Below are 27304 nucleotides of genomic sequence, written 5' to 3' on the forward strand. Positions count from 1 at the left end.
TAGACCGTCCCACTACAAGAGCCACTGGAGAAATTCATTCTTTAATGTCACACACCAAACAGCATTCTTCACTTTAAATCTTGTCATAAGAGCTTATTTACTTTAGAAATTGACATTTGAGTTTGAAACGTTACACATCTAGTAATAGTTCACGTAAAAATGACATTTCTAGCCTCATGTCTGTCTCACTCCTATGAAGTAACTTTTTGTCTGTGTAACACAAAAATATTATTTTAAAGATTTTTGGTCTATGCAGTTTTTTTTGGTGTGTATATATGTATAAGGTGTCCTTGTTACAGTGTAATTAACACATTTAAATTCTGAGCAATATTATTTATAACTGTACTACATGTATGGGTAGGGTTAGGATTAGTTGAATGTGATTTATTTTATTGTTATTATAATAGTAAGTACATGGAATGTGTAACAAGAACAACCTAAATATTAAATATTAGATTAAGTTTTAATGTTATTTAATTAATTTTGTTCTATTTCAGCTAGATTTTTATAGTTTTAGTTTTGTTGACAGTAACACTGTAAGTAATAGACTTGATTTGATTTGTAAATAATGAAATGAATTGCTCTTTGACTAACTTAGAAGTGAATAAAAAAAATTATTACCCAAGGAGTTGATGCTTGGAGACCACCTTAAAGACTTGTAAGAATGTCTGCCGCCCATAAATATATTCTATTATTATGAACCTTTCCAAGTGAGCATTATCACATTGTTAAAGTAAATCAAAACTGATATCACAGTTCAGTAACAGTGAGCAGTGTAGGCAGACGGGCTGATGTGCTTGTGTTGCACTGTGGGAAAGTGTTTTTGCAGAAATAAGACAGCCTCTTGCCTCCTCTCTGTCCTCCTGCATTAACAGCTACGTGGCAGTCGCACGTCGGTCAGGGACTTGGAATGAATTTTACTGCCTCCTGGATTTCTGCCTAGTCCACATCCAGATGGTTGGATAAGTTTTCGCTCTCTCCTGCTCTCTTTGGCAGTGTCAAGCTGCTTTGCTCTCATTGCTGCTGAAAGATAGACTTGAGTGTTTCATCTTTTCAGCTTTTTTTTTTCTTTATTAAAGTATCTCTATAGAGTTCCTGTCCTTCCTGACTCGGAAATCTTCGTTTATAACAATCTGACCGGCGACCTTTCACTCATATGGGACTTTTTGAGTACTAGTTCCTCATTGTGTTTTTTTGGTATTATCTGTTCTTTAATGGCTTTGAACTTGGCATCTTGTTTTTTGTTGAGTAACAGGGCACTTGAGGCATAAAAAATATTAATAAATCAACCCCCTCCCAATATATGTGACAGGCCGAGAACTTTCATATTTAATCAAATAAATATGGTAAAGTGGACAAATAAGTGTTTTAACTGTTGTTATGCAGAGAATCACTTCATGTGGCTCTTTTCAATGCTAAAGTTCTATTCACAGTAATAGCTATGAAGTTTCATAATCATTCTGAAAACATAATTGTTCTATTTCTACAAGAATAGGAAAGGTCACAACACATCTAAGGCCCTAGGATTTCCACAATGCGGAAAAAGTGGATGGAATCACGGAATCCAGTCATAAAAACAGAAATGACTACTGTACAATACAAAATGTGGGTGATTACACTTTAAAATGTGTTATGGATTAGCATCTGTGAATATTAAGCTGCAAAAATGCTGTTTAAATTGTGTATGTTCTGCATGAATGAATAACACTGACGAGTGGTTACTTTACATTGGAATCATTTTCAGAACCATTTTTTTTTTTAAGCTGATGAGCTATTAAAAACCTGATCTTAATAAAGAGCTTGAGCAGCGACAACATTATTGCAGTGTGTGCATATAATTGTCCATTGGTGTGGAGATGAATATAGTTGTTATAATTATTTTTATAGCCTAGTTATCCTTCTTCGTGTGAACAGACCTCACTGCTAGTCTGCTGAAAACTCAAGGTGAAGTAGTTTTCTATTTAGTTAAAGGAAGTATTGGCACACTGAGCAATATTTTTTTCTGCTCGAGCAATAAATACACCTCAAGGAGAAATTTTGCCATCTACGTCTGTTCCCTCATTAGAGACTGGAGCTACTTTTCACCCTTGTGGTTTTAGGAAGCCAGTTTAGTTTAGTCTGAAATAGTCTGAGGTAACCATTGGTGATAATGATGCTTTATGCCTGGCAGAAAGAATGAGAAGGAACGTGTACAATTGGTCCATGCCTGTCTTTCTGCCAAAGTTGCCTCAAAGCATAGTTAGGCTGAAGTTCCCAAGGCTTGTCTGATTTCCCTCTGAAAGAATGGCATTGTTCAGGCGTTCAGGGCCTCATTTTCATATAATGGCTATAGGCCAGAGTTTTCCAGAGGAGATTTTTCCTTTCCCATAAAGGCAATTGCCTGGCACATGGACTTTAAACCATGATGTGGGTTCGTTTGGCTGAGCTTCACTGTGTGGATGCTGGACTCTGTGACTTCAGGTTTGGCTTTCATTACCATCAAATGTGAGACTCCTTGATCAGATCACAAACCTATTAACCTTAATGTCTAACGTAGGCTACTTAACAAGACTTCAGAGAGCTGTGAAATGGATTTGCATTGTTGTGAGACCCTTGAGACCCCCAAAACAAATCCAGTTGGCTAATTTGTACAATAACCGGGATCATTTCTGGAATTGGCAGAAAACACGATCAGCCTGGTGACACTGAACGCCAGTCTCAGGCCTACACAAAAGCCTGGGGTTTTTATGACCTCAGAGGAATGTATAAACAGGGCAAATTCCAACATGTGAAGAATTGTAAATGTTAAAAGGGTCTTTTATCATAGATTTAGTTTGTATTGCTGGCATCGAAACTGCAAATGATGCTGGGAAAAAAAATCCTGCAGTGTTTGATAGTGACAAGGTAAGTCAAATTATTACAAGCTGGAAATTTGAAATCATTGCTGTGCCAGAACCAGGCAAAGTTTTCTCCTCTGAAGAAATTCCCTGAACAAAGGAGTGTTTGGAGGCAGAAGGGAGATGTCGGGGGTTGGGGAAACTCCTGAATGACGTGCTGTGGAGCGAGTCCTCTCCTCAACTGTCTGAAACAGAGAGAGCAGTGTTGCTGCTGTCTGCACCACCCATAATGCCCACTGTGTGTTTCTATACATGTTGATTATTTTGATAACTGATTGGGAATGAGTCTGAGGTAACGGCATTGTTTCTTCCCCTGGAGTCTCCAATTAGATTTCTATCTCACAGATTCCAAACACAAACCAGGTTCATTTGACTAGCTGATCTTGAACTGCACCTGCAGAGGAAACATTTGACTGGACAGTTGGCAGCTGGTCTTTTCCAACAAATACCTGATGCTTAATGCAATGCATCTGTCTGACACAAGATAGAAACCAGTCTCAAGTATTATTTTTTTTTTTTTAATGATTGTTACACACACACACACACACACACACACAAACATTCTATCTAAGCTTTATGGCTGACTAAAATCTCTGTTTCCATTATGTCTTTCAGTTCGCTTGAATTATTTAATTCATTTAAATTCTGTCATTTACTCACCCTTGAGTCCTTCCAAATCTATATGAATTTCTTTGTTCTTCTGAAAAAAGGAAGATATTTTAAGAAACGTTTATAATCAATCTGTTTTGAGTCACCATTGACTTCCATAATAGGACAAATATATTATGGAAGTCAATAGTGAAACAAAACAGCTTGATCACAAACTTCCTTCAAAATATCTTCCTTTGAGTTCAGCAGAACAAGAAAATTCATACACGTTTGGAACCACTTGAGTGTGAGCAAATCATGACAGAATTTACATTTTTGGGAGAACCTATTCCTGAAGTAGGCTACTTAACCTAATGTTACAAAATGAGAAATATGTTGTGCTAATATATATTGAACTTTACAATATTTAAGCAAAATAATGATATGTCAAGCTTTTATATTGTTGGAACACTGAAGTTTTTAATACAGTCCACTCATTGCTTGCATTAATATTCACAAAAGAACAAATGTAATGAACAGATACTTAAGGGAGGCTTAAAGCAGTGATCCAGGACAGTGCCACTTGCCCCTGACAGTGTACTGTGTCACATACAGCTCTTCAATCATTTTGAAATGTATGTTTAACCTGGTGGTCCTGAATGTGTCAGTAAGCCCTGGAGCAACCTGTCGTAGTGTTTGCACACAACTGTCCCTGGTGATGGTGTGTACACGTCCCATTGCAGCCTTGTAAGATGGAGTGACCTGTATGTTTCTTGGCTAATCTATTAAATAGAAGGTTATTGCATCACTCTACCAGGTGGGTTCTGACCCAATGCTAGAGCAAGTGCTTTGTTGGGTTACATGATCGTGTTGCTTTCCAGCTGACAAAATAAATGGCAAGCTCAAGCTAAATCCTTACGTTTTTTGAAGGTGTGCGTGCATGAGGTGTAATGGCAGTTCACACATTCCTTTAACATCTGCAGACTCCAGATGTGTAAGGGGGTCACGAGGATGGAAACTAATGCCAAAAGCGGAAAGCCATTCTGGCTTCGTGTTACTGTAAAAGCAGACCCAATCTGGTTCCGATCCAGCACGTAACCGTGTCTGTCACTGAAGTCAGGCGTAATGAGAATAAGGTGCCGGGACGGGGAGGTTCTGTCAGATGGAGTTTGAGAGCAGGGCTGATGTTCGTGCTTTGGGATTTTGCACGCAGCATCTGCTCCTCTTGTTTACCGGAAGAAATGTGGAGTGGAACCTTCTCTGCTGATGTTCCAAAACAGCTGGCCATAGTGGCCCTCCCAACAAAAACTGCAGTAAATCTCTGCATTTGTGTGTGTGTGTGTGTGTATGTGGAATTGCAGAAGTAGCACACAGAAAACCCAAAAGGCTCATGTGCAGTTTGCCTGGTTTCTCTAATTTAAGGCTGAATCGATGCCCAGACTTGTTGCAAGCTCACTTTACTGACCACTGCCATGGGAGCTAGCCACGCTCTGAGGAGACCTTTGCAACGATGCGGCCTGGTCCAGACGCACTGACTCCTCTATCACATGGGAAATGATGCACGGTGCAGATCAAGCCAAGTTGATCGCTTTCCCACAAAGCTGAGGTTCAGCGGCATGATCTCAAATGCCCGTTGCCCCATTGGACGTTGCGACTGGGTGATTATGCATGGAAGTGTTGTGCGCTCTGCTGACAGGGTGTAAATAATGCCCTGGCACTGTCTCATTCCTGTAATGGCTTTCAAAGCAGCTGTCGAATGCTCTCATTCACTGTACCGTGCCAACCTCACCTTTACTCTCTCAACACGCCGCAAACTCCTCTCTCGCTCACCTTACTTAATGGAATATCCCGTGTTCAATAGAAGCTAATCTGATTCAAAAACATTTGTCTAATGTTGATGACCACTAAGTTTCTTCGGTTTCTCCAGAATTTTGAAGAATATTGGTAACCAACAGTTGCTGGTCCATTGCAAAATACTATGGAAGTCATGTTGAGAATATTAAAAAAAAATTAAATATGCATGGATGAATCATTATCGATAAGATACTGGTATATATTTATTGATGATAATATGCATTGATGATGTCATGCATTTGTAAAATTAATACAATTAATTTATTTCATGCTGACCCAAAGAGTTTCCTTTTTGTTTTTCTCAAATTTCTCAATGTCTCTCTCACTTATTTGCACTGGTCCTGGAAGCAGTGTTGGAAAAACTGAATGTTTTGTGCTACTAGGGATATTGGCTTCTCATGCTTGTACTTGGGTCCTCTCACAACATTTTTTCCCATAAGCAAACCTCAGCTGCCATCATTTTGGCCTCTTTAATAGATTTAAGTCCATGGACCTCCAGAAATGTAGATCCACCTACTCATAACAAGCCACGTCTCCTTTGGCGTTGTTTTCATGGACCAGTTGTTGGGGCGGAAGCTGCTGCCAGCTGATGTTCCACCAGTTCGGAGGAAAGCACGTTCTCTCCAAAAATATGCCTTTGAAAACTTTTGGGAACATTGGCTTGGTTGCCTTTATGAGGCTGGAGGAATTTTTCTACTGCTTCAGTGTGGTTGATTTGGAATGTGAACATCAGTTTTTGATTAGGGCTAAGAGACTGACAGGGTTTGAGATTTTAGGTTTTGTTTTCCCGGTATAACAGCACGGAAGAGAAACAATGATGACTCTTGTGCATCCATTTCGTGGTGGTGGTGGTGGAATGAAACTTGTATATTTTAGACAAAAAAAAAAAAATGCTGAGACTGCCATTTATCAGGGCCAGGTCTGGACACGTCAGAACTCAAGAACTTGGGGTATTTTTCTGCAAATGACTGGTATTTGCTGGAAGCCAGATGAGGGATGTCCGCTTTGAGGTGTTACTGTGGAGTGAGAAGGTCTTTCATTGAAACGTCAGTCGTATTCGTGATGGCCTCATGTGCCATTTGGTTTGTATGCTGCTTCTGCACTCTCTTCTCTTATTAAGGGCTCTTGAGGTGCTCTTGTGTTCAATCAGCCTTATAAAAACGCTTGTGTCCCGGGCTGGCTCCATGCACAGGGAAGCCTTTGTTCCTGACAACTCCCCAGTGCAACAAGCTAAGTCTGTCAGACAGACAGGCCTCCTCTCCTCAGGTTTACGAGTCAAGTGTCACTCAGCCTTGTTTATCTGAAGTGGCGTACGTGCCGCTAGCATTGTCAAAACGTAGTGAGATGAGGTCTCGAGTAATTATTGACAGCGCTCTTGTAATTATTGACAGAACAGAACTTCAATCGCTGTTTGATTAGCCTTAGAGAGAGGACATCAAAATGTTTGCTAAATCGTAGAGAACGAGTCAGATAATGCTTGAGGCTGTATGAACTCTCACAGAAACAGTGACAACAGTGAAGGTCTCTTCACTCAGCCATGAATGCAAAGCGGTTGGGTCAGAGGCATAAAAATGCAATTAAATGCATAAATAAAATATTTATATACTAGATTTTTATGGCATGATTTCAGTACGTAAAATTATTTGACCTTTTAAAGATTTTCTGAAGCAGTGTTTCCATTTTTTTTTTCTAAACACCATATTTAAATAATAATAATAATAATAGTAATAGTAATAATACATTTTAAAGTTTTTATATATTTTTATCTTTAATTTTATATTTTACATATTTAATTTACTTCTAATAAATAAATATTCAAATATAAAAATTTCTAAACTTATCAAAATTGAAAAAAACAACAACTTTGGTCATGTTTAATTAGGTGGCCTTAACTACTATGCACTTGCTTTAAAAAATCATGTATTTATTGTGCTCATATTGTATTGCAAAACACTTTTGGTTAGGGACCAGTTTGGTGGTCTGGGTAGGTTGAAGGTTGGGTTTAGGTGTAAGGTATGTGTAATTATAAATGTAATTACAGAAATGAATTGCAGATGTAGCTACATGTAGGTATTTTATTATTACAAGCACAATGTAAAAACATGTACACAATAACTGCTTGTACCAGATGATTAATTTAAATGAAAGTACATAGTAGATAAGGTCACCTAATATAAAGTAGGACCAAAACTACTACTGCCAGTCAAAGTGATCTGTTTTTTAATAGAAGAAATGTAAATGTGTGTATTTTTTTCATTTATAAGAATGTATTTTTAAATGCGTTTAAGAGACAAATTGGTGAAAATGAGGGCCCTTGATCCTGTTGCAGGTGGCTGAGAGAAGTCACCAGGAGTGCACCAGGAAGCCTCCCATTCTTTCACCATCAGGTGCGAAGCTTCTTTTTGTCCCGCCCTGGCAATAAAAACAGTGAGGATGAATGCGAACAGCGAGTGTCCTTGTACCCCCCCCTCTCAAGTGTGGATATAAAAATCCTCTACATCCTCCCCGCCTCAACTCTCCTCCCCCACGCATCCCATTTCTAGCAAAACCTTGCCCTGAGGCTGCAGCTTTTCCAGGAGGGAGACCGGTCGAGACATGACTTAGCAGCGGGGGTGGTCTTTCTTTTTTTTCTGTAGTGGAGAGAAGCTTTAGCAGAGAGGAATTCCTGCACTGCCAGGGCTCCTCTGCATAAACGGCATGTCATTACTTCAATTACAGGGAGCGGATAGACTCCGCTCCACTCCGCTCGGTGTGGGCCGCCCCAAAATAAACCCTCAGATAGTCTCTTTGTCACTCTCTCCTATGAAGTAAACTGTTCTGTGTGTGGCACGTAGACCGCGCTCATGCTGAGCAGATTTGGTGGGCAGGTAGGCACGCTGAACGTGCACCTCTCGGTACATTATGCAGGTATGCACGTGTCCGCCCTCAGCGTCTGAACCTGTTGAACCCTCTGGCTCGGTCTGAATGGGCGCACTCATTTAGCTCCTGAGACCTTATTACACATCTTCATCGGTGCTCAACTGAGCCTCTGTGTAACTCTGTGTAAGCTAACAGAAGTCTCCTGCATTCCTCCCAACCCCCTACACCCGCCCTCGCCCCACCTCACCCAGAGCTGCCGGCACAAAGGTGCTCCACTCTGGGGCCAGGCTTTCTGCTCCCCTCTTTTCAATACCTATTGTTGGGTGCAGGGAGCTTAATGGGAGACGTGCGAGAGCCGGTTTCCCACCATATTCGAGTACCCTCCTGACTGCCAGAAAAGATGTGGCCAGACGGAGGTTGAACCGGGGGAAGGTTTGCTCAGGTGCCTCTGTCAATGAGGTATTGGCCATTTTAGGACATCGTGAAGGTTGATTGACTAGTTTACATTTAGTTCTTTTTGCAGATGCTTTTGTGATTTTGTAGGCTACAGTTGAGGTATAGAAATGCAAACGATTTTCTGTAATGCTTCAGAATAGGCAACACATATTCAGTGTTAAGCTTTTTTACTCTATAAACTCCTAATTTGCTGCTTTCTAATAGTTAGTAAAGTAGTTGTTAAGTTTAGGTATGGGGTTGGGTTAAGGATTTTGAATGTGGGCATGGAGAGTAGCGCATTAATATGGGCTTTATAAGTACTAATAAATAGTCAATATGTTAATAATATATGCTTACTAATAAGCAACTAGTGAGGGAGAATTGGAACTTTAAAATAAAGTGTTGCCCAGTTTACATTTGGAATCCAAATGCGTGTTTTGTATTTATGTTTTGGCATTAAATGCTACAATTAAATTAAATTTTTTTTAAACAAGTTTTTTTTTAATTGTATGAATACTTTAGGGAAAACTGGCCAAATGAGACCATTTAAAAAATTACAGTTTAAACATTTTAAACCATTTTTGCACATGAACTCAGAAAGAGACGTATACGTATATACCATGCATGCTTTACAAAGAATTTACTCCTCTGTTTGGCAACCCACTTTTGTGGGAGTGTGGTTATTCAACCTTAATTCTGATTTGAATGCCTCCTATAGAATATTCTCCAGGGTCTAGCTTTCATTGTATGGTGACACCTGAGAGCATTCCTGTATTCCTCCATGGACGTGGTGAACTTCTGTAGGGAAAGAAACCATTTACAACAGTGTGTGTGTGTGTGTGTGTGTGTGTGTCGGTGGGTGCAGTGTAGGGTTCGACTGATGTGTTTTTTAAATGGAGTGGCAGTTAATAAACAGAGCCGTAGCTAACTGACAAACTATGCAATATCTGGTTCACTATTGCAAGCCATTCACTCGTGAAACTGAATGCAATATTGCGTAGCTTGTGAGTTATCTGCTACTCTGTGTATTAACTGTCACTCCTCTTAAAAACAGGTGATGGAGATTTAACACTAATCACGGAACAGGCTTTACTGACAAGGCATGCATGAATATATTGTGCAATATATTGCCCAGCCATAGCCAGGCCGATAATTGGTCAACCACTAGTGCAGTATGATGTGCTTATAGTCATTGTGCACGTGCACACCTAAACATGTTTGTGATCAGCAGCTGAACTTCCTGTTTGTGCTATGCTGTCTTCCTTTAGAACTGGGACTTGAGCCTTATAGAGGACCAACTCCACTTTCCTTTTATGATTTTGGTAATATACTTCTCACCAAGATTTTGAATCTTCACTAAATGCATATCAAACAAAGCAACTGTTAAATATATCTTGACATGCCAGCCAATGACAGCGTTCATTCTTTCCCTCAAGCTGAGCATTAAAGTTCATCCTGACCTGGAAAAAGGTAAGTCGATGCTGTTGCCATGAGAGATGGCTGTTTCCATGGCTTCGCTGCTCGGTTCTGTGAAAACATCAGTTGTGAACCCAATTGACTGAGGTGTGCATGCTGTGGATGGTATTGCCGGGAAATTCCTTTTAGCATAAACATGCATAAAAATAGACAGGCGCCTATGGAAGCATCTTACCTATAAAGAACAACCTATGCTTTATGGCTGGACAGCAACAACTAGGTTACTATTTGTCTTATTAATTTTCAAACTTGGCAGTTTATTTTTTAGGTCTGCATGGTAAGGTGTGTATGTATTTCTGTGTGTGTAGTGGTCTCTACATAGATCTAGTGAAAAACTGACATTTTATATTTGTTGGCAAGCGTCTCACTGCCTGTGTTGGTATTATGATTGAGTGAGTTGTTGTCGTTCAGCCATGACGGAGTGTGACTTGGGGCTCCAAAATGGGCAAACTCAATATTTTTCTTCAGATTAGATCTCAGTTCATCTTTCAGTATAACCTTGGTCCAATATCAATGTAATCTCGTTCTCTTTTACAGTCTGTTCTCATTTGGATTTTAAAAATGTATGTTTCAGAAAGGATGGAACCTTTGGAAATGTTACTTTGAACCGCAACAGGCCAAAGGCATAATTCCCGAGATCCAGAACACCCAAACACAGCGCAGCTGGACGCTGAACCTCTCAGTACATCTTCTACTCATTCCAGGTCAAATTATAGGCCTTTTTTTCTCCCATTATGCAGATTTCAACCCAAGTAGACCATTAGAGGGAACGCTACACTCTCTCCTGCTTTTATTTATGAGGAGTTTCGTGGTTGAAGAGATGATATGAATCAACTACATGGTTGCTTTTCGTCTTTTTATGTTTATAAAAGAACTCTCGTTTGCATTTAAACCTCTTCATTTACAAGACATCACTGTCTGGCTTTCTGATTTTCTCTTTGAAACACTTCGTTTTTAATGAGAAGAAACTGTAATCAAATGTTGAAAAGGTACAAGCATGAAAGATCATACTTAGTCAAATTAACTATGGAAGTACTATGGTACAGTAGGAGAATTCACACCCCAGGCACTTGATAAATGTTTTAATAGGAAAAAATAAAATAAAATTATTAAAAGCTGTCACTGGATACATGTTTGTACCTATTTTGGTACCTAAAAGGTACCAAAATAGGTACCTAGCTTTTGAACCTAGCTTTTGCTCTTATTTCTGAGTATACAGGATTACTATGGTGCTTTTGTGGTAAATGTGAAGCTTTTTCAATGACTTCCATCTTTCCTGTCACTTTGCAGCATCAGCTTTCCTCTTAGTTCTGCCTTCTGTCTTCTCTCCCTGTGGTTGCTTCTGCCTGCAGGAGCCAGACAGCTACTGAGGATCTTATTAATTGCCTGTGTGTGTGTCTGAAAGTGTAATTGGCGTTCTCTGAGGCTGTGGGTCCGACGTGGCTTTGTGCAGTCTGTGATTAAACAGAGCTAATAAGCAGATATCAGACAGCCCTGGCAAACGCTCCTATCTGCAGCCAGCTGGGCGCATACCTACAGGTAGAGCTCATGTCTCCCCATGGCTCATTTTATTTTTTTTCCTCCCTTCTTGTTTCTATCTGTCCTCATTTTCCTCTCCTCCTCCTCTGGATGCACACTGTTGGGTTATTGGCTGATGGTGTACAGTGTCAGGTTCTCCATCTAGTCAGACTTCTTTGTGGTGTTTTGTTGAGATGCTCTGGTTTTCTTGTAAGATGGGTTTGGGTCTTATCTTGCAGGCAGTTTAACAGAAGAATAGAGACACGATAGTGGAAATAAGAGGCCATTTTGGCTCTGTTTACCATAGCGCTGAAACTAACAAAACAACCCAAGTTTCCGTGCCTACGGCCCTCTCACGTTTCTGCTGTGCATGTTAAGATTTGCCCTAATCTGAGTCTGTGCTGGCTGCAGCACTTCACAAGACCTTTTTAACACTCTTAAGTGTCATATAAGTTTCCATAATTAAGATTGTTCTGTCTTCTCCATGAACTGTAAAAGTTGGATTGTGGAAGTTATATATGAGTATTTTTTTTATCGTTATACTAGGGTTATCGATCTAATAGTTTTGTTTTGCTCATGTTTGGTTTGATAAATCAACTGAATGAATAATTATATCCTTTGCTGTAAAAAAATTAGTTTTTAGTGAAATGTACAAAGGTAGTTCTAGGCAGAGGAGACTCCTGCCTGTGAACTGAATGACCATCTGTAGCTCTGCCTATTACAGCATGGTTGAATCATCCTGTTGCTGAATGTGCTTTTCAACAAGCATGCAGAGCATGAGGGGATGACAGACATTGTTCATTATTTCCTCATCTCACCCACACCCTTGAGAGAATCTCGGTCAGACCCAATGACAGAACATGCTTTTTGATGAGCATTTTCAGCCTGTTAGCATCTCTGACTCCCAGCAGTTGGTTGCAAAAAACTCGTATAGTTAAGAAAACTCTTAAAGTGATAATTCACTTAAAATCCCAGTGCAACACACCTCTTTCACTGAGAGTTTCTTCAGAATATTCACTTTGGTTTATTTAAAACACTTTTTAGAATGAGATTTTCTTAATTTTGTCAGCATGTTGTAATTTATGCAACTTGGCATCTTGAGTTAAAACATGGCTATTGACCTGTTTTTTTGTTTTTTTTCAGTTTTATCTAAAATTAAACATCGGAAGGAATTAGGTGACCTAATTTGTTGGTTCAACTTAGATTACTTAATTTGTGTTGTGTCCAGACAGGATCTTGTTCTTTCGCCACTTCCTTGATCTTTTATATGCAGATTTGCTTGTGATTTTCTCCAAATCAATCCCCTTTACTCTACCTTCAACCCATCCTTACCCAACAGTCACCACAACTGAGTCATCTGAGAACTTCTGGAGGTGGCGTAACTTGTTGCACAGATGAGTACCTATACCTCAAGGCTGAAGAATGGAGCATTACGGGGGAAAGAGATCCTATTTCTGTGGAGCCCCTGTTCTACTGCTCTGTGTATTTGTACAAGACCATTGCAAGGTTGAAGGACTCCCACCGATGGATGGGAAGGACTTTCAAAAGCATCATCGCACTTCAAAGAGTTCTCTTTCCTCTCTGTCAATAGCTATAATTTTGAGGGAGTCTGTCAGCCAACTCCTGGCAATGGAGAAGTCCTGTGGTTCACAACAGAGAGTCTGCTTTTCTGAGAAAAGTGGGATGATGGGAGTTTATTTTTTTTTCCCAAAAAGGATGCTTGAACAACCGTTTAAATGCAAAGCCATAAATGATCCAAAAAGAAGATGCGGAACACAGGGGTCACAAGAATGTATCAATCGCACCTGCATACCTACTGAATTCTTTTCCTCAGCTACTGAGAAGCAAATTCCTCCTTAAATTCACCCTTACAGACCTTGAAAATACAGGAATTCACAGGGTCCGTGTCAGTGTGCTGTACAAGGCGGGAACAGTTTGTTGCACGCCGTCTGTCTGACCCTTTTCTATTTGTTCTTTCTTTTGTTCCTTTTTTGTGTCCATCTAGACTGCGGAAACAGGCTGGCATGTGACAGGAGGTACTGGACAAGAGTGAGAGAGACAGGCAGACAGAGACTGGCTGTACTGCACGCCTCGCTGCCCAGACTGCCCAGGATTTAATTAGTCTGTGTGATATTTATGCATAAATAAAAGTGGGAGCTGCCATATTTGCTCAGTCTTGCAGCCCACAAATCTTTTGCCTTGTTACAGCCTTCCTAAGGCCACAGACAGCTGTGTTGCATAAAACCTTGACCCTCGAAAGCTGCAGAGGACGTCTTTGTCACCTGTGGCGTGTTCCTAAAGTGCCAAACCACAGCATCAGAATTTTGCGTTCCATTGGTGCCATCTGGAACTTTCACAATTTTGTCCTGATGTCTGTGCCTGTGTCTTGCTGTGCGAGAGGAATGCTGTGGATGTGGCTAGCCCACATCTCGTGTCATGTGATGAGGGTGTTAGTGAGTTGTTATTGTCCTGGGATAACATTCGGATGCGTCGTCTTGGCAAAACGCATGGTACATGAATTAAGTTTGCGAGTTGTTCATGAAAGCATCTAACTATTTTATTAGGCTCCAGATGAGTTGTGTTACTGTGGTTGTGCAATCATGACCCACAGCTGGCCCTTTCCGCCAGGCTGACAGGAAACAGGAAAGTAAGGGTGTGCATGACCAATTTTTTTTTTTTTATGCCGTGCAAGATCTGGACTGAGGCATTATGGCAAATCACCCACCATGTAAATTGGCTGAGGGGAGTGTGTGAGTGCATATATATGTATGCCTGTACCGTACTTCCCTTTTTGTACTGCACAGTGTTAAATATTGCAGTGAGCAGGCTGTACAACAGGAAGTGGCTCAGTGGGATTTGTTCTCAATGGGAGACGGTGATATTCATCTCCGGTTAGTCAAAGCATGTCCCGTCATTCAAAAATCCCCTGCACCTTCATTCAAAAATGCTTCTTCTTTTGTATTTCCCAAGACCTGTGCGGTTCAACACACAATCTGGAGAACTAGTCTTTGCACCACAGGGAAGGAAAGCCATAGGTAGACACAGCAAAACACAACATAACAGTCCAGTTGAAGGCCTTAGCAACAGCACTAAGCTGTTACGCACACCTTACTGAGGACTCTTACTGAGCACATTTTTTCCTTCTCAAAAATTCAAACAGTGTAGGATTCCAAACAAGGAAAAAATAAAACGTTTATATCCCGCTTGTGGCTTTTGATGCTGGTGGGAACTGAGTTGTGGACCACCAACATTTCAAGTTGCCCTCAGCTAGAAGAATCCTCTCCTCCCTCAAAGCACAAACCTTCTCGCAGCCACAAATACACACGCACTCCCTTTTTTCAAGTTTGCATGAAATGAAACCACATACGACTTGTTTTTTTTAAATGCATATGTAATTCAGTAAATTGTTCAAAATAAGAAATGCTTCATTTCTGAACATTGTGAAGGTAAATTAAACTTTCTGGTCGTGTATGCAGGTCTTTTCCAATCATTTAGTCCTCAAGTGAGCTCAGCCCTTGGCTATTTTTACGTCTCAATATTCAATCAACAACTCTTGCGTAAAAATTCAAAATCCCTGCTCTACATTTTTCTGCTTGGATAATCTGTTACACTCAGATGTATATCACAATAAGAAAAGATTTACACTTTCATTTCAACGATACTACAAAGGCAGTTCAACTAGGAGTCGTGTTGTCAAAACTATCTAGAAATTAGGCAAGTACAGCTAATATTGAGCGAGATTAACATTTCAAAAACGTTCAATATTATATTCCTATTACTTATTTTAAATCCACAATAGATGGCATGTCACAAATTGAATGATTATTGAAATTGCTAAGTGGTTTTCATGTTAACTTACGTTATCTACACTACTTATTTAAAAGATTCTCAAACTAAATTATTTGTCACATCTAATATAACCAATATGGTGCTGATACAGATCTTGATCAACATAAAGTATGTATTTTTCAGCTAACGTCTTCTAGGTTAAATAAAATAAGAGATCCTTCTATCAGACTCAGCTCTTTTAACTGAAAAAGTGGGACTTTTATTGTTATGTTGTCATTGTCCCCACATTATCTCTGTTAATGTTGATCCTTGCAAGATTCAAGGGGGTTAATATCTCGAATTACCCAACATTAGAAGCATGAAAGGTACGCTCTAATCTCATGCTATGATCTCCAAATACATACTCGGCCTGGTTTCGTCTACCTGTAATCGAAATGCCAATTAGAGAACTGCGTGTTGTGAAAGCTGCCGAGGAAGCAGATTAAACAGACCTACATGCTTATGGATTCAATCAACCCTTGTTTCTTAGGTTTATTAGATTTATTGGTACTCAGGTTTTGACCAGAGTACATTTATTTAAGGGTGTTTTATTTTATTTCTTTATTTGAAAAATACTTCAGAGAAAGAGAAGGTGGTGGAGTAGGAGCAGTAGAAGGAGAAAAGGACAAGTGAAAGGATAATGGGGCCCACCAGTCCCCTAAAATAACAGTTTGCTTTCCTTGCGGTGCTGTGCCGTCAGCCCAATGCATGAGCTGTGGGAGTTTGCATGTGTGTGTCGTTGCATGCAAGCCTGCAAGAAACTGCTGCAAACAGAGCTGCTTTTTTGTTTCTTAAATTGTGGAGGGAAATTACTGTGAAAATGCGGTAATTAACAGAGAGTAGTCAGAAGGCCAAGTCTAATTCTAATACATTCAGTCTCTTTGCTCTGCTCTAAACTAGCATACATACAGTAGTAGTGTTAGAAAGGTCACTTCTTTTCATGGTTGTTTTAATTTTATCATTGTAGTTCTAGCCATTTATTTTATTTTATTTATTACTCTGATTCTAGTTTTTTATTTTGATTAAAATTTATTTTCATTTTAACCTTAATTTATTTAATTAAATTTAAAAATAACATTTTGAAATTTTTAATAACATTTTGAAATTTTTAAATAAAATTTAATAAAATTTTATGATGTACAACAGTTGGCCCCTAGGTATGTGAAGAACAGTTCGAAGGTAAAGGTCAGATGTCAGCTGCTGAGCTGAAAAAGTTTCACAGACTCAGGGTTCTGGGTTTATAGCTTAGATGAGGTGACACCTCAGTGAATTATCGTCTTTTACGTCCTGTGTTAGATTCGAGAGGCAGTCCTCAGTTTTCGCTTCCAGCAGCAAGCCTGGCCCCTTCACACAAGGCTGTCTCTCATCCCACCACTTCCCTCAGCCTCTGTGAACAAGCGGCCGATTGTTGCGGCCTATCCTTGAAGGAATTTTTCAATTTAACATTTTATCGTCTTTTGGAATCGACACCTTATTAATCAGAAATTCTTTCGAAGAGGAGGAAACCTCAAGGATTTTACTGGCAGAACAGCCTTCACAATAAAAAAATCCATGGACATAACTGCAAACACACCAGCTGGAGAACAAAACAAGATATTTCAAACAAAGAGATAAAAAGGCTACAGAGTGTGTGACATATTAGGCCGGCATTTCTGTAAACACAGCTATTAAGCTATCACAACTCATATCCATCTCATTGTAAGTTTCCACTGTAAGTTGTACAAATCCTAAAATAAATGCAGGCTTCAGTTTCAATGGAAATCCTAATTATAGCTTTTGGTGGGTGAGAGGCCGAGGCTTAGCATAGGCCCCATTAGCTGCTAAAGCAGGAGGGATCCAGGCATCAAAGCAGCTCAGCATGGGCCGCTCAACTGAACAAATCTCAGCCTAACCGCCCGTCACTTTAACCTGTCGCCTGGAACCACTGCATCAGGACCACTCTTCTTAGCCGTCAGCTGACAGAATGAACTCTGATGGCCTTTATTTTATCATTTAAAAACATTTCTCTCTCTTTTTGCTATCTCTTTCCTTTGTTTTCCATCCATCTCTCTCTCTCTCCCTCTCTCTCTCTCTCTCTCTCTCTCTCTCTGAGTCTTCTCCTCAGCTCTCTGGGACTGTGGCTTGGCGGCTCTTAAAAGGTCATTAATTATTTCTGGTTAGCTGAAGGGTTTTGTCTCTGTGTGTGGCCGTCTGTTGGACTGTCTGTCTGTCTGTCTCTCTCTTTCTTCCTCTATTTCATGTACGATGGAGTATTTCACAATGATTTTGTCTGTTTATAATTCTTACACATTCAGAAGCCAACTTTCCTATCCATCTATTCTAACATGCTGTCTCCAATCTTACCGCTTTTTCATATTTTTCTTATTGTCACACGTTTTTTATGACCTCAACTGACAGATCAGGTGACTGCGGATACATTGTTACATAATTTGTATTCTGCAATAATATAATAAACATATTTAGGGCCCAAGAAACATTTCTTATTGTTTGAAAATGATTTCTTGCTTAATAATTTAGTGAAAACTGTAACACATTATCGGATGCACAAAAATGATCGGCCAAATGTTTGCACAAATTTGTCATTAAAGCCGGTTCTGCAGTCAGCGGTTAATGCCATCAGGTGCTGATTAACTCTGATTACAGAAACGGCTTTACTGATAAAATTTGCAAACATTTCGGCTGATCGTTATTTGTGCATCCCTACATTTGAGTAACACTTTAGATTAGTTAACTACGAGTTTCTTTAATAAATTCTTAATTTGCTGTTTATTAATAGTTAGTAAGTTTAGGTATTAGGTAGGATTAGGGATGTACAATAAGGTCATGTAGAATAAGGCATTAATATGTACTTAATTATCACTAATAGCTAATATTCTAGTAATATGCATGCTAATATGCAACTAATAGGTGTAACCATAAAATAAATGTACCGATCCCGACATTTGAACAGTAGTGTGTATGCAGTTGAAGTATTTTTCTTTATCTGTTATATATATATATACATGCTCTTGTAGTGTCATCGGTCATTCGGCATCTTCTAAGCGTAGTACAGTACATTACAAAATTCGACAGGGTCCAACTGGGTCTCTGGTCAGTACTGGTAGTCCTCACCATGCTAGAATACCAAATGAAAGATGGTTTATTCCAGGCTGATCTTTCTGCATTTTTCCAGTCCAGAGCCACATTCTGTTCTCATCACTGCTGTTAGACACGTTTGTCTGACACGGCATCATCAGGGAAAGCTCTGATCGTGACTGGGCCTAAAGGAGGTCACCATCTGGTTAATCTGTTTACTCTTGTTTTGCCATGTCAATCTCACCTGATGCACTGCATAAACATCGAGCATGAGGAGTGGGCAAAATGAAGGATGGATGGAAAGTCAAACAGAATGGAGAGAAGAATAATGATACAATAGGAGGGTGGATGGCCCACATTACTGCACAGAGAAGGAATCAGATTTTTGCTGTCCTCATGTCCACAAACATTTAGAGTGTCTTCAGCTGGGTTTGCACCTCTCTTTTGAAGTGAAACAACTGCTGCCAAATAGCTTGCAGATTTATGTCTCTGCTTATGTAAATCACAAAAAACTTACCATTTAGCTTGCATGGAAAGAACAGAATGTGGGGTAAAATGGGACATGATGTGCTCTCTGTATTCCAAAGGAAATTTTATTGGTTTTTGCTGAGGCTAGGGATTGCTAGGGCTTCTGAGTCATTTTCTCATGCTTTAATTTGAAATATATATAGACACTATTATTCAAAAGTTGTATTTTCATGCAGTTTTCTCACCAAAGCTACATTTGTTCTATCAAAAATACAGTAACATGCGTAATGTTGTAAAACACTATTGCAGTTTGAAATAGCTTATTTTATTTTAATATACTTAAAAATTACATTTATTCCTAACATGGCAAAAGCTCAAATTTCAGCAGCCATTACTACAGGTTTCAGTGTCACGTGATGCTTCTTGCTGCTTCTTCTGGATATGGTGATGTCACAGTGTTGCTTGTTTAAATAATCGCTTTGCTAGAGAAGGTGAAGTAGTAGTGTTTTGTCGCAATTATGTTAAAGTGCATGACATGAAACAAACTCCAAGCAGTTCGCCAATTACAGTGCACCAGGCCAGCTAACCATTTAGAACACATTTCGTATTTCAGAGAGAAGGTTTCGTCAAAACAGGAACTAAACGGTGTGTGTGTGTGTGTGTGTGTGTGTCACAGACTGGGAAGAGAGGTGCTGCAATCATGTGAAATATTATGTGTTTTCAGAACAATCAAGTATGAAAACCTGTGCTTTGTATTCTAATACACACCAAAACTAAGACTTTGTAAAAGGGCATAAAGGCCCCCTTTAATTATTTTTTGTAAACCGTGATCTGGATTCTTTGATGAATAGAAAGCTTAAAATAACAGCATTTAATTCGAATATAAGTGTTTTGAAATTTGACAAAAATCTGAACTTTCTATGCCTTATTGCTGAATAAGATCTGACTTTCTGTATGACACAGATGATGTTGTTTTGAAAAATGTTTTAAGCATTTTTCTGTCTCTTTCTTTTTATTTTTTATGAGCATACAGTGTAGTCCTGTCATTGTGTCGACAAAAAAAATAAAATAACTTCTATAATAATCTATGTTCGAGAGATGAGAGTCTTAAAAGCTGAGAACATGACAAAATTCTGTCTTCAGTTTTTGCCTGACCTATCCACAACTTTCCTTTTCCATTTGCACTCCTTGTGATGCATAGTATTTGCTTTTGGTGGTATGCCTTCTGGTGAATCATGTGCAAGGGTCTGATGAAGTCAGAAATGTTCTCTTTTTTTTTTTTTTTATCCTCTCCCCAGCTTTTCCCTCTCTCACTGTGCATTCTAGTCCTGTGGGCATTGCCACGTCTTGTGCCTCTCTGAGAGTTGTGGTAGTGTTTATGTGTGTGTTTATGTCACACATGGGTGGCCTTGTATCCAAAATGAAGAAATTGCGTGTATGTTCCTCCACTTTGCCCTTCATTGATGACTTAGTCACCTTTTTATTCCCCAAACTCTTTCTTCTCTCCTCCATTACACCACAGTCACACAGCACTAAACTCGCAGATCATTACCACGGAGTTCATTGCTTGTGATGAAGTCACTTAATAGCTCCCTACATGTTTCAAAGCTCAAACTCTGGGGGGTGAGAGTCCACTTTTGCATTAGTTACACGCTCTTTTCATTTGAAAGATCTTCCCTCGGGTTGTCCAGCTCACAATGACACTGCTGTCCTCTACGGTTGGCTTCAGTTGGCTGCTGAGTCACAGTGATGCAACTCTGCATCTTCTATCCATTTATGCTTTAGCTCAGTCACCAAAGATTGTGAAATCATCTCTGATAGATGTACACGTCTACTTTACTCACTGAACCAAACCCTTCAAAGAGGTTGCATTTGCAAGTTTAAGATCATATTATTTTGCGGCATTCTTTTTTTTTTTTTTTTGTTTGATCACCATCCGTTTCTTTTTCTTTCTGTCTTCTCACAGAAAGGCAGTCCAGGAAAGTTCTCCATGAATGTACGTCACAATGATGATGACAGACCAGATTCCGCTGGACCTGCCGCCACCACTATTGAACGGGGAGGTGGCCATGATGCCGCACATGCCGCACATTAATGTTAATGGGGATGGATCACAACAGGTGAGTGTTACTCCAGGTGGTGCATGAATTGATAATGTATACCTTAAATGCAGTGAAATTTGCTTTTCGTATAAACGCATCTCCCAGATGCATGCATATAAATGTAAGGTAAGCTACATATTCTTAAAACAGGGATTTTTAAAGTGTGGCCAAGCACATCTAAAAAGATGATCCACTTTAAATCATGGCATAAGTATATTGTTTTTGGTTTTCTGAGACAAAAATATCACATTTTCTTTGATTTACTGAATTTACCCACTAAAATGTCATTCAGTGTGCATATTTACAACAAAAATCTGTTTATGACGTATTAATTACTGATTAGTTTTTCTTTTTTTTTCCTTTTTTTAATTTGCCACTATCCTAGGTTTTACCTATTTCTCACTAAGATCCATTTACCTATTCAGATTTGTACATGCTTCCTCAGTACATATTAGAATATATGAAATAAGAAGTCTGAATGAGCATGATTTTTTTTTTTGTATTTTTACATGATGTAAGTGATTTAATGTAACAGTGCTGACTCAACCAATGCCATGAGTTTGGGCTGGGACTATATGACCAGTGCAGTTGTTCCTATTAAAATACAGTCTTATACTTCCTGTTCTATTTGGTACACTTTTTCAAATGTTCTAAACTTGTTCAAATGTTCAAAAAGGGGTACAAAAATAAAAGTTCATTTGAAGTTCAAGACCACATTTCCATGGGTTCATGCTGTGCTGAAGGAAGAGTTCACAAGTTGATAAGTTGAGAGAGTGAAAGGTTGACTAGCTTTGTGGCTACAGGTCAGCCGTTACTATAAATTCAACTGACATAGGCTCTTTCTCACTAATTCCTGAAGGAAAACAAAGCCAGAAACATCCCGGTCGGTATTTTGGTCAATGAGGAACATTGTAGTCATCTTACATTAGACATTCAAGGAACGCTGCAAGCCCTCAGGCGTGCTTCACATTTCTCTCGCACATCTCTCTGTAGATCTGCTCTATCAGAGCGGATCAGTCTGTTCTGATCTCTTCTCCAGGTGCTGCAGATACAGCGCCCCGGCCGTGTTTCCTCCGGCCAGCGCGGAAAAAAGAATCAGACCCTTGAGACATAAGGAGAAGGGCAGATAGTGAAGGTTAAGTGCTTTGGATTCAGCCTGGTCCACGTTTCTCTGCATCACTGAAAAGAAAAACAGACCGCACAACCTGATGAAGTTGTCAGTGACCAGCATTGTTGATTAATTGTTACATTCTATGTCAGCCTGGTATGCAAAGGTGCAATGCTTGCGTAAGGATGTGGAAGTGTTCATTTGCATTCTGCCAGTGTTACGTGTCTATGTGTTGGGTGAGTCCTTTATCTGCATTAGGTGTGTGCCTGGAAGAGGAGGGAGGGGAGAACACAAGGTTTTCCTCTGGAAAGCCGGCTTGACTCTTCAATGCATGCCGCCGTTCCCATAGCAACTGCAGCAGCAGCAGCAGACAGTGTGTGTGTGTGTGTATATGTGTGTGGAAGCAGGAAGTAGGTGCCCAGATCTCCAGGGCTGGAACGGGGAGATGGGAGGTCTGCCTGAAACACGACCATCAGGGCTGTAAGGAAACCTAGGGTTTGTGAGACATGGCGGGCCAACTTTTTCACATCTACAGACACGTTTGCACTCTCAACAACCTGTGTGCTGAGAACATGATGGTAAGCAGCCTGGAGCAGAAGAGGGCACGGCGAGCAGACCGCTTCGAGGGGGTTTCACATCTGGTTTCACAACATCTGCTTGCATCATATTTGCTTTCTTGGCAGTTGTGGTCACTGTAGTTCGCTAATGTTGCACGGCTCATTTTAAAGTTATGGATTAGTGCATTTTAAGGATTTGAAACTTTTTTTTTTTTTTTTTCTCCCCTGACCTCGGATTGTGTTTGCGGACAAAACATTGGCTGTGCATCGGTCTGACTCCCAGTGTTTTTGCAGGTGATCCTCGTGCAAGTCAACCCTGGAGAGACCTTTACCATCAGAGCAGAGGATGGATCCCTGCAATGCATTCAAGGTATGTTGGGCTTCCTGTCTCATGCAGTGTCACTTGCAACAGGTTCTTCAATACTGTCTTCTCAGGATCTTGTTTCTAGAGTTTGCGTGTTTGACTTGCGAAGTGCGGGATGGTGCTGTTGCTCCCCCTGTTTCTGTTTGTGTGGTGTTTTTCTAGCTAATCGAAACCATGATCGGTGTGTTATTGGATTTGGAACTGGTGTAAACTGATGAGAGGCCGGGCGCAGGGCCATGACTGGCATGCTTCTGAGGATATAAAAGAGCGTACAATGCCAGATTACAAAGCCTCTTTGTCTCATTACCCCTCTGCTTTAGGATTCAGTGTCTTTGTAGCTAATTAACGATGGACAAGATGGATTGTTTGCACAGGCTGCGGTTGGGTTCTCTGAACAGCTGCGCAGATAAGGACAGCTCTCGGGAGGAGAACATTAGTTTGAGAAGTTGCACAATGTTCTTATGTGTTCTAAAATCCAAGAAGAAAATTTCTTCGTAATACAGGAGACGAGAGTGGTATTGTAGCTGGTCACAGTGTCTTTTGTCTTGTTATAATATATCCTACTGTTGAAAAGTTTGAGGTTTTAAAGAATAATTTTGTCTAACAATGATTAAAAATGCATTAAAATTCTTAGACTTTACATCTTTAACATCTACAAATATTAAGCAACAACTGTTTGACATCAATAATAATGAGAATTTGGTTCCACTTAAAATTATAGGTGGCCTTAACCATTATATACTTACATCAAACAATAAGTGCAGTGTACTTATTGTGTTCATGTTGCATTTATATTGCACCATATTGCATTTTGCTGCTATTGAGGTGGAATAAAGGGAGGTTAGGGATAGGTTTTAATGGTATGGGTAGGTTTAAGGGTGCATTTAGGTGTAAGGGATGGGTCAGTTCTAGATATGATTATAGAAATTAATTACAGATGTAATTACATGTTGTTTTTTAAAATAATGTAAAAACACATATCTGCACTGTATGTATATACTTTCACAATGTTACTTTTTTTTTGGTTACTTTTTTTTCCTGCATTAACACTCATTAACATTCATTTTTCTTGACTCATGTCTCATCAACTATCACTTTCTTTATCTAGAGTTTTAGATTCAGACATGCTGACACAGTGTGGCCAGTGTGATCATTGGTTTTATAAAGCCGTCCTATACAATCAAGTTCATCACTAATGATTAAGTTTAGACACTGGCAAGACGGATGTTTAGACTTTTAAACGGGCAAAATCACAGTCGTGTAAGAAAACACTTGTACTTAAGATGGCATAACACGGATATCCGTTCTCAAAAGTGATCTTCGTGTTGTAGAGGCGTAGATGGGTGGAGAGCAGGCTGGATGGACTGTGAAGGGTACACTGTTGTGATAAGGGTCAGAAACAAGGCTCTGTAGGGCTTGGCAGCAACATGTGTTGACACAAGAATAGAACAACAGACCACAGGCCATAGCATTGGCCCTACTCGCTGCCACAATGTGCCTTTGTGTGCTCGTCAGCTCTAGGTCCTCACCTGTGATTCCCAATAGCTCTTTCTTGTAGCATCAGTGCATTAACTTTCATCCATTGTAATCTCAAGTCAGATTGAGTCATGCCAAGTGTCCTTGTTGCTGCATTTTTGTCAAACCTTTGTTCCTCCTATAAGAAAAGCATCAATGCCGTAATTAATGACTGTACTTGACTTTAACCTCTCCCTGTGTAAGGTTAAAAACAACAAGGAAGTACTTAGGTCAAGCCTTTCAGGTCGTGCCATTGTGTCGGACAGAAGCACACAAACACATCCGACGCTTAGTGAAAAGGCTCCGCTTATGGCATCGCTGTGTTGAGGAAAAAAAAGCATGCAAAAGCAACTCGGCGAAACAACGAGAACAAGGTGTGGTGCACGGAGGAGAGGGGCATTTCAAACGCACGTGTTTACAGAAAAGGTCACTGGGTTTAATTAGAAGTGTCGACTGAAGCATAGGCTCTGAAGTAGCTGCTTTTTACAGAGAGGCTTCTTTGTCATTATGCAAACCTCAGAGCAGAAGCCTAGATTTAGGATTTTATATAAAGTAACCGCTGTTTAGCCCGTGGACCGCTGGCAACACAGAACGCACAGAGAAAACTTTTTGAAAATGCTTGGGCCAAGATCGCATTTGGAGTCAAAAGGTTTAATTTAAAGGGACCGTTTACCCAAAAATGATCATTTGATCACCTCGTGTTCCTTCAAAGCTGTATGGATTCTTCTGCAGTGCGAGAAGAACACTGTTTTGGTTCAAGAAAATAACAATATTGGCCCCTGCAAAAAACACTTTCGGGTTACACAGAATTATATTAACGTGAATCATTTTTATTAAATGTGAAAGTAAATTTTTGACTGTACGTCTCTGGAATCATTGAAGTAGGTAAGTGGAAAAGTAAATAAAAAGAGGAGGCTGTTGGTTAAGAATTTTATAATTAAGGATCCTCTGCTCTTATTGGTCGCTTTCCATCCTCCCTTATCATGATCTTCCATTGCAAAAACAGCACTTTTCCCACTGTCTTCCCACATGAAGATCCCACTCACCTCTATTTTTGACACACTTAGATGAATATTGTGCTTTATTTTTAGCATCTTAAGCCTCAACTTTTTGACCCAACTCAAATCTTAACCCTTCAGCTGCCAGGATTCATTGTCGGCATTGCAAACGCTAGTGTCTTTAAGCTTTTTGGCTGAGTGGCAGGTCATTACAGTGCTCTGAGGCCTATGTTTACTGGAGTTCCAGCCCGCTCCTATCGCTGCTAATTAGAGTGGAAGAGGTTGAACTGTAATCTTTGTCTTGTTTAAACAGGGTGACCTTTTTCTTTTTCCAGGGGACCGCTTAACAACCCTCCGCCGCAGTCCGTTCTCTGCAGTAAGGCTGCTTCATGCTGCTTTCCCACACTTTTGCAAACGGAGGGCGGTCCTGCTGTTTGAGTTCAGCCTGCTCCGTGTTGCTCATTGCCTGTTTTGTGTTTCTGTGTGCGTACCGCTTTTTTTGTTTTGTTGCAAGGTCAAGGTATTGCAAGGCGTTATCTTCAGCATTTCCTGGTCGAGAATGCACATATTTTGTTTTTGACTAGCCTAGTGTAGAAATGTGGTGTTTATGAATGGCAGGTAAAGCAAGTTTTGAGGTTAACTAGGGACACTGGTTCCATTTCATTGGGCAATCCAGCCATCTGTGAGCACTTCCTGTTTGTCATTTACCCAAGGTCCTGGCCTGATCAGACAGCTACTTTCATCTCTAATGCTTTTGGACAGACATTAACCATTTTCTTTTGTTTTTCCTCTCTCTTCAGTATCTGCTGATAAGGCACAACTGTTTCTGTGTTTGTGAGCATTTATTTTCCCCTTCAAGTCATGAAAATAGCTTTTGCAGACAGTTTTTAATTCATTAATGTAACATTTCCTAGTTAAACAGGATATTCAGTGAAAAAGAAAATGTAGGCTGGTTCTTGTTTTTGTCAAATTGGACCAGATTGACTGGTCCTAGGATGAAAATGAGTTACTAAAACAGTGCATAATTAGCAATTTTTCTATTGGTTAACGTTATCCAGTAGCCTGTGTGGCCTAGGTGACATCGTCAAAAATGGAAAGTTGTTTCGTAGGTGTAAGAATTGTTTTGATGTTTCACAAAGACAAATATTATTTTTATGCGAAGATTCATTCACCAATTAATTAAATAGAATTAAATGCCTCCTGAAATAAATGTTGTGTTTGTCAACATGGGACAGCTGTAGACCTTTTATAATGACAGTCAAAATAAATTCTGGATGTAATGCATCTAAATAAATATGAACATAAAATTGCTAGTATTTTTTTTTTTTTTTTTTTTTTTCCAGTGTTTCCTTGAAACTTTGATACGCAATTGAATTAAGTTTTCACAGTTGAGTAAGCCTACAAGTCCTCTTCACTCCAACCTGATGAAATTACACAAATTACCCAGTGTCTGTGTCTGTACTGTGAGTATGTTTGTGTAATTAAGTGTGTTTTATTGTTTCTGCTCTGAGGAGCCATGGAGAAAGGCTTCTCTGGTGTAATTACAGCTTTTGCTGAGAGCACATTATTCTCATCTGCACGCCGTAATTTAGCAATGATGCACAGCAAAAGCATTGAAGTCAGCAAGCACTGAATCTGATTTTCTGCACAACACACACCAAAAAGATTCCATTTATGCCTCGG

General features: G+C 39.7%; 1 protein-coding gene across 3 annotated transcripts in view; it reads left to right on the forward strand.

Moving 5' to 3' along the window:
• The window catches only part of fndc3ba (fibronectin type III domain containing 3Ba), a 111687-nt gene that overhangs the window by 7446 nt on the left and 76937 nt on the right, over positions 1 to 27304 (forward strand). The window contains exons 1-3 of one of the 3 annotated variants that reach the window (XM_043263615.1): positions 20980 to 21097; positions 22119 to 22765; positions 23039 to 23114. In XM_043263615.1, the coding sequence (XP_043119550.1) occupies positions 22694 to 22765; positions 23039 to 23114 (148 nt within the window). In that variant the 5' untranslated portion in view covers positions 20980 to 21097; positions 22119 to 22693. Of the gene's footprint in view, positions 1 to 20943; positions 21098 to 22118; positions 22766 to 23038; positions 23115 to 27304 lie in introns of those variants that run through there. The other 2 variants (XM_043263607.1, XM_043263600.1) reach the window with 2 other exon arrangements.

This window comes from Puntigrus tetrazona, chromosome 2 (genome assembly GCF_018831695.1).
Source record: "Puntigrus tetrazona isolate hp1 chromosome 2, ASM1883169v1, whole genome shotgun sequence".
In the NCBI taxonomy this organism is placed as follows: domain Eukaryota; kingdom Metazoa; phylum Chordata; class Actinopteri; order Cypriniformes; family Cyprinidae; genus Puntigrus; species Puntigrus tetrazona.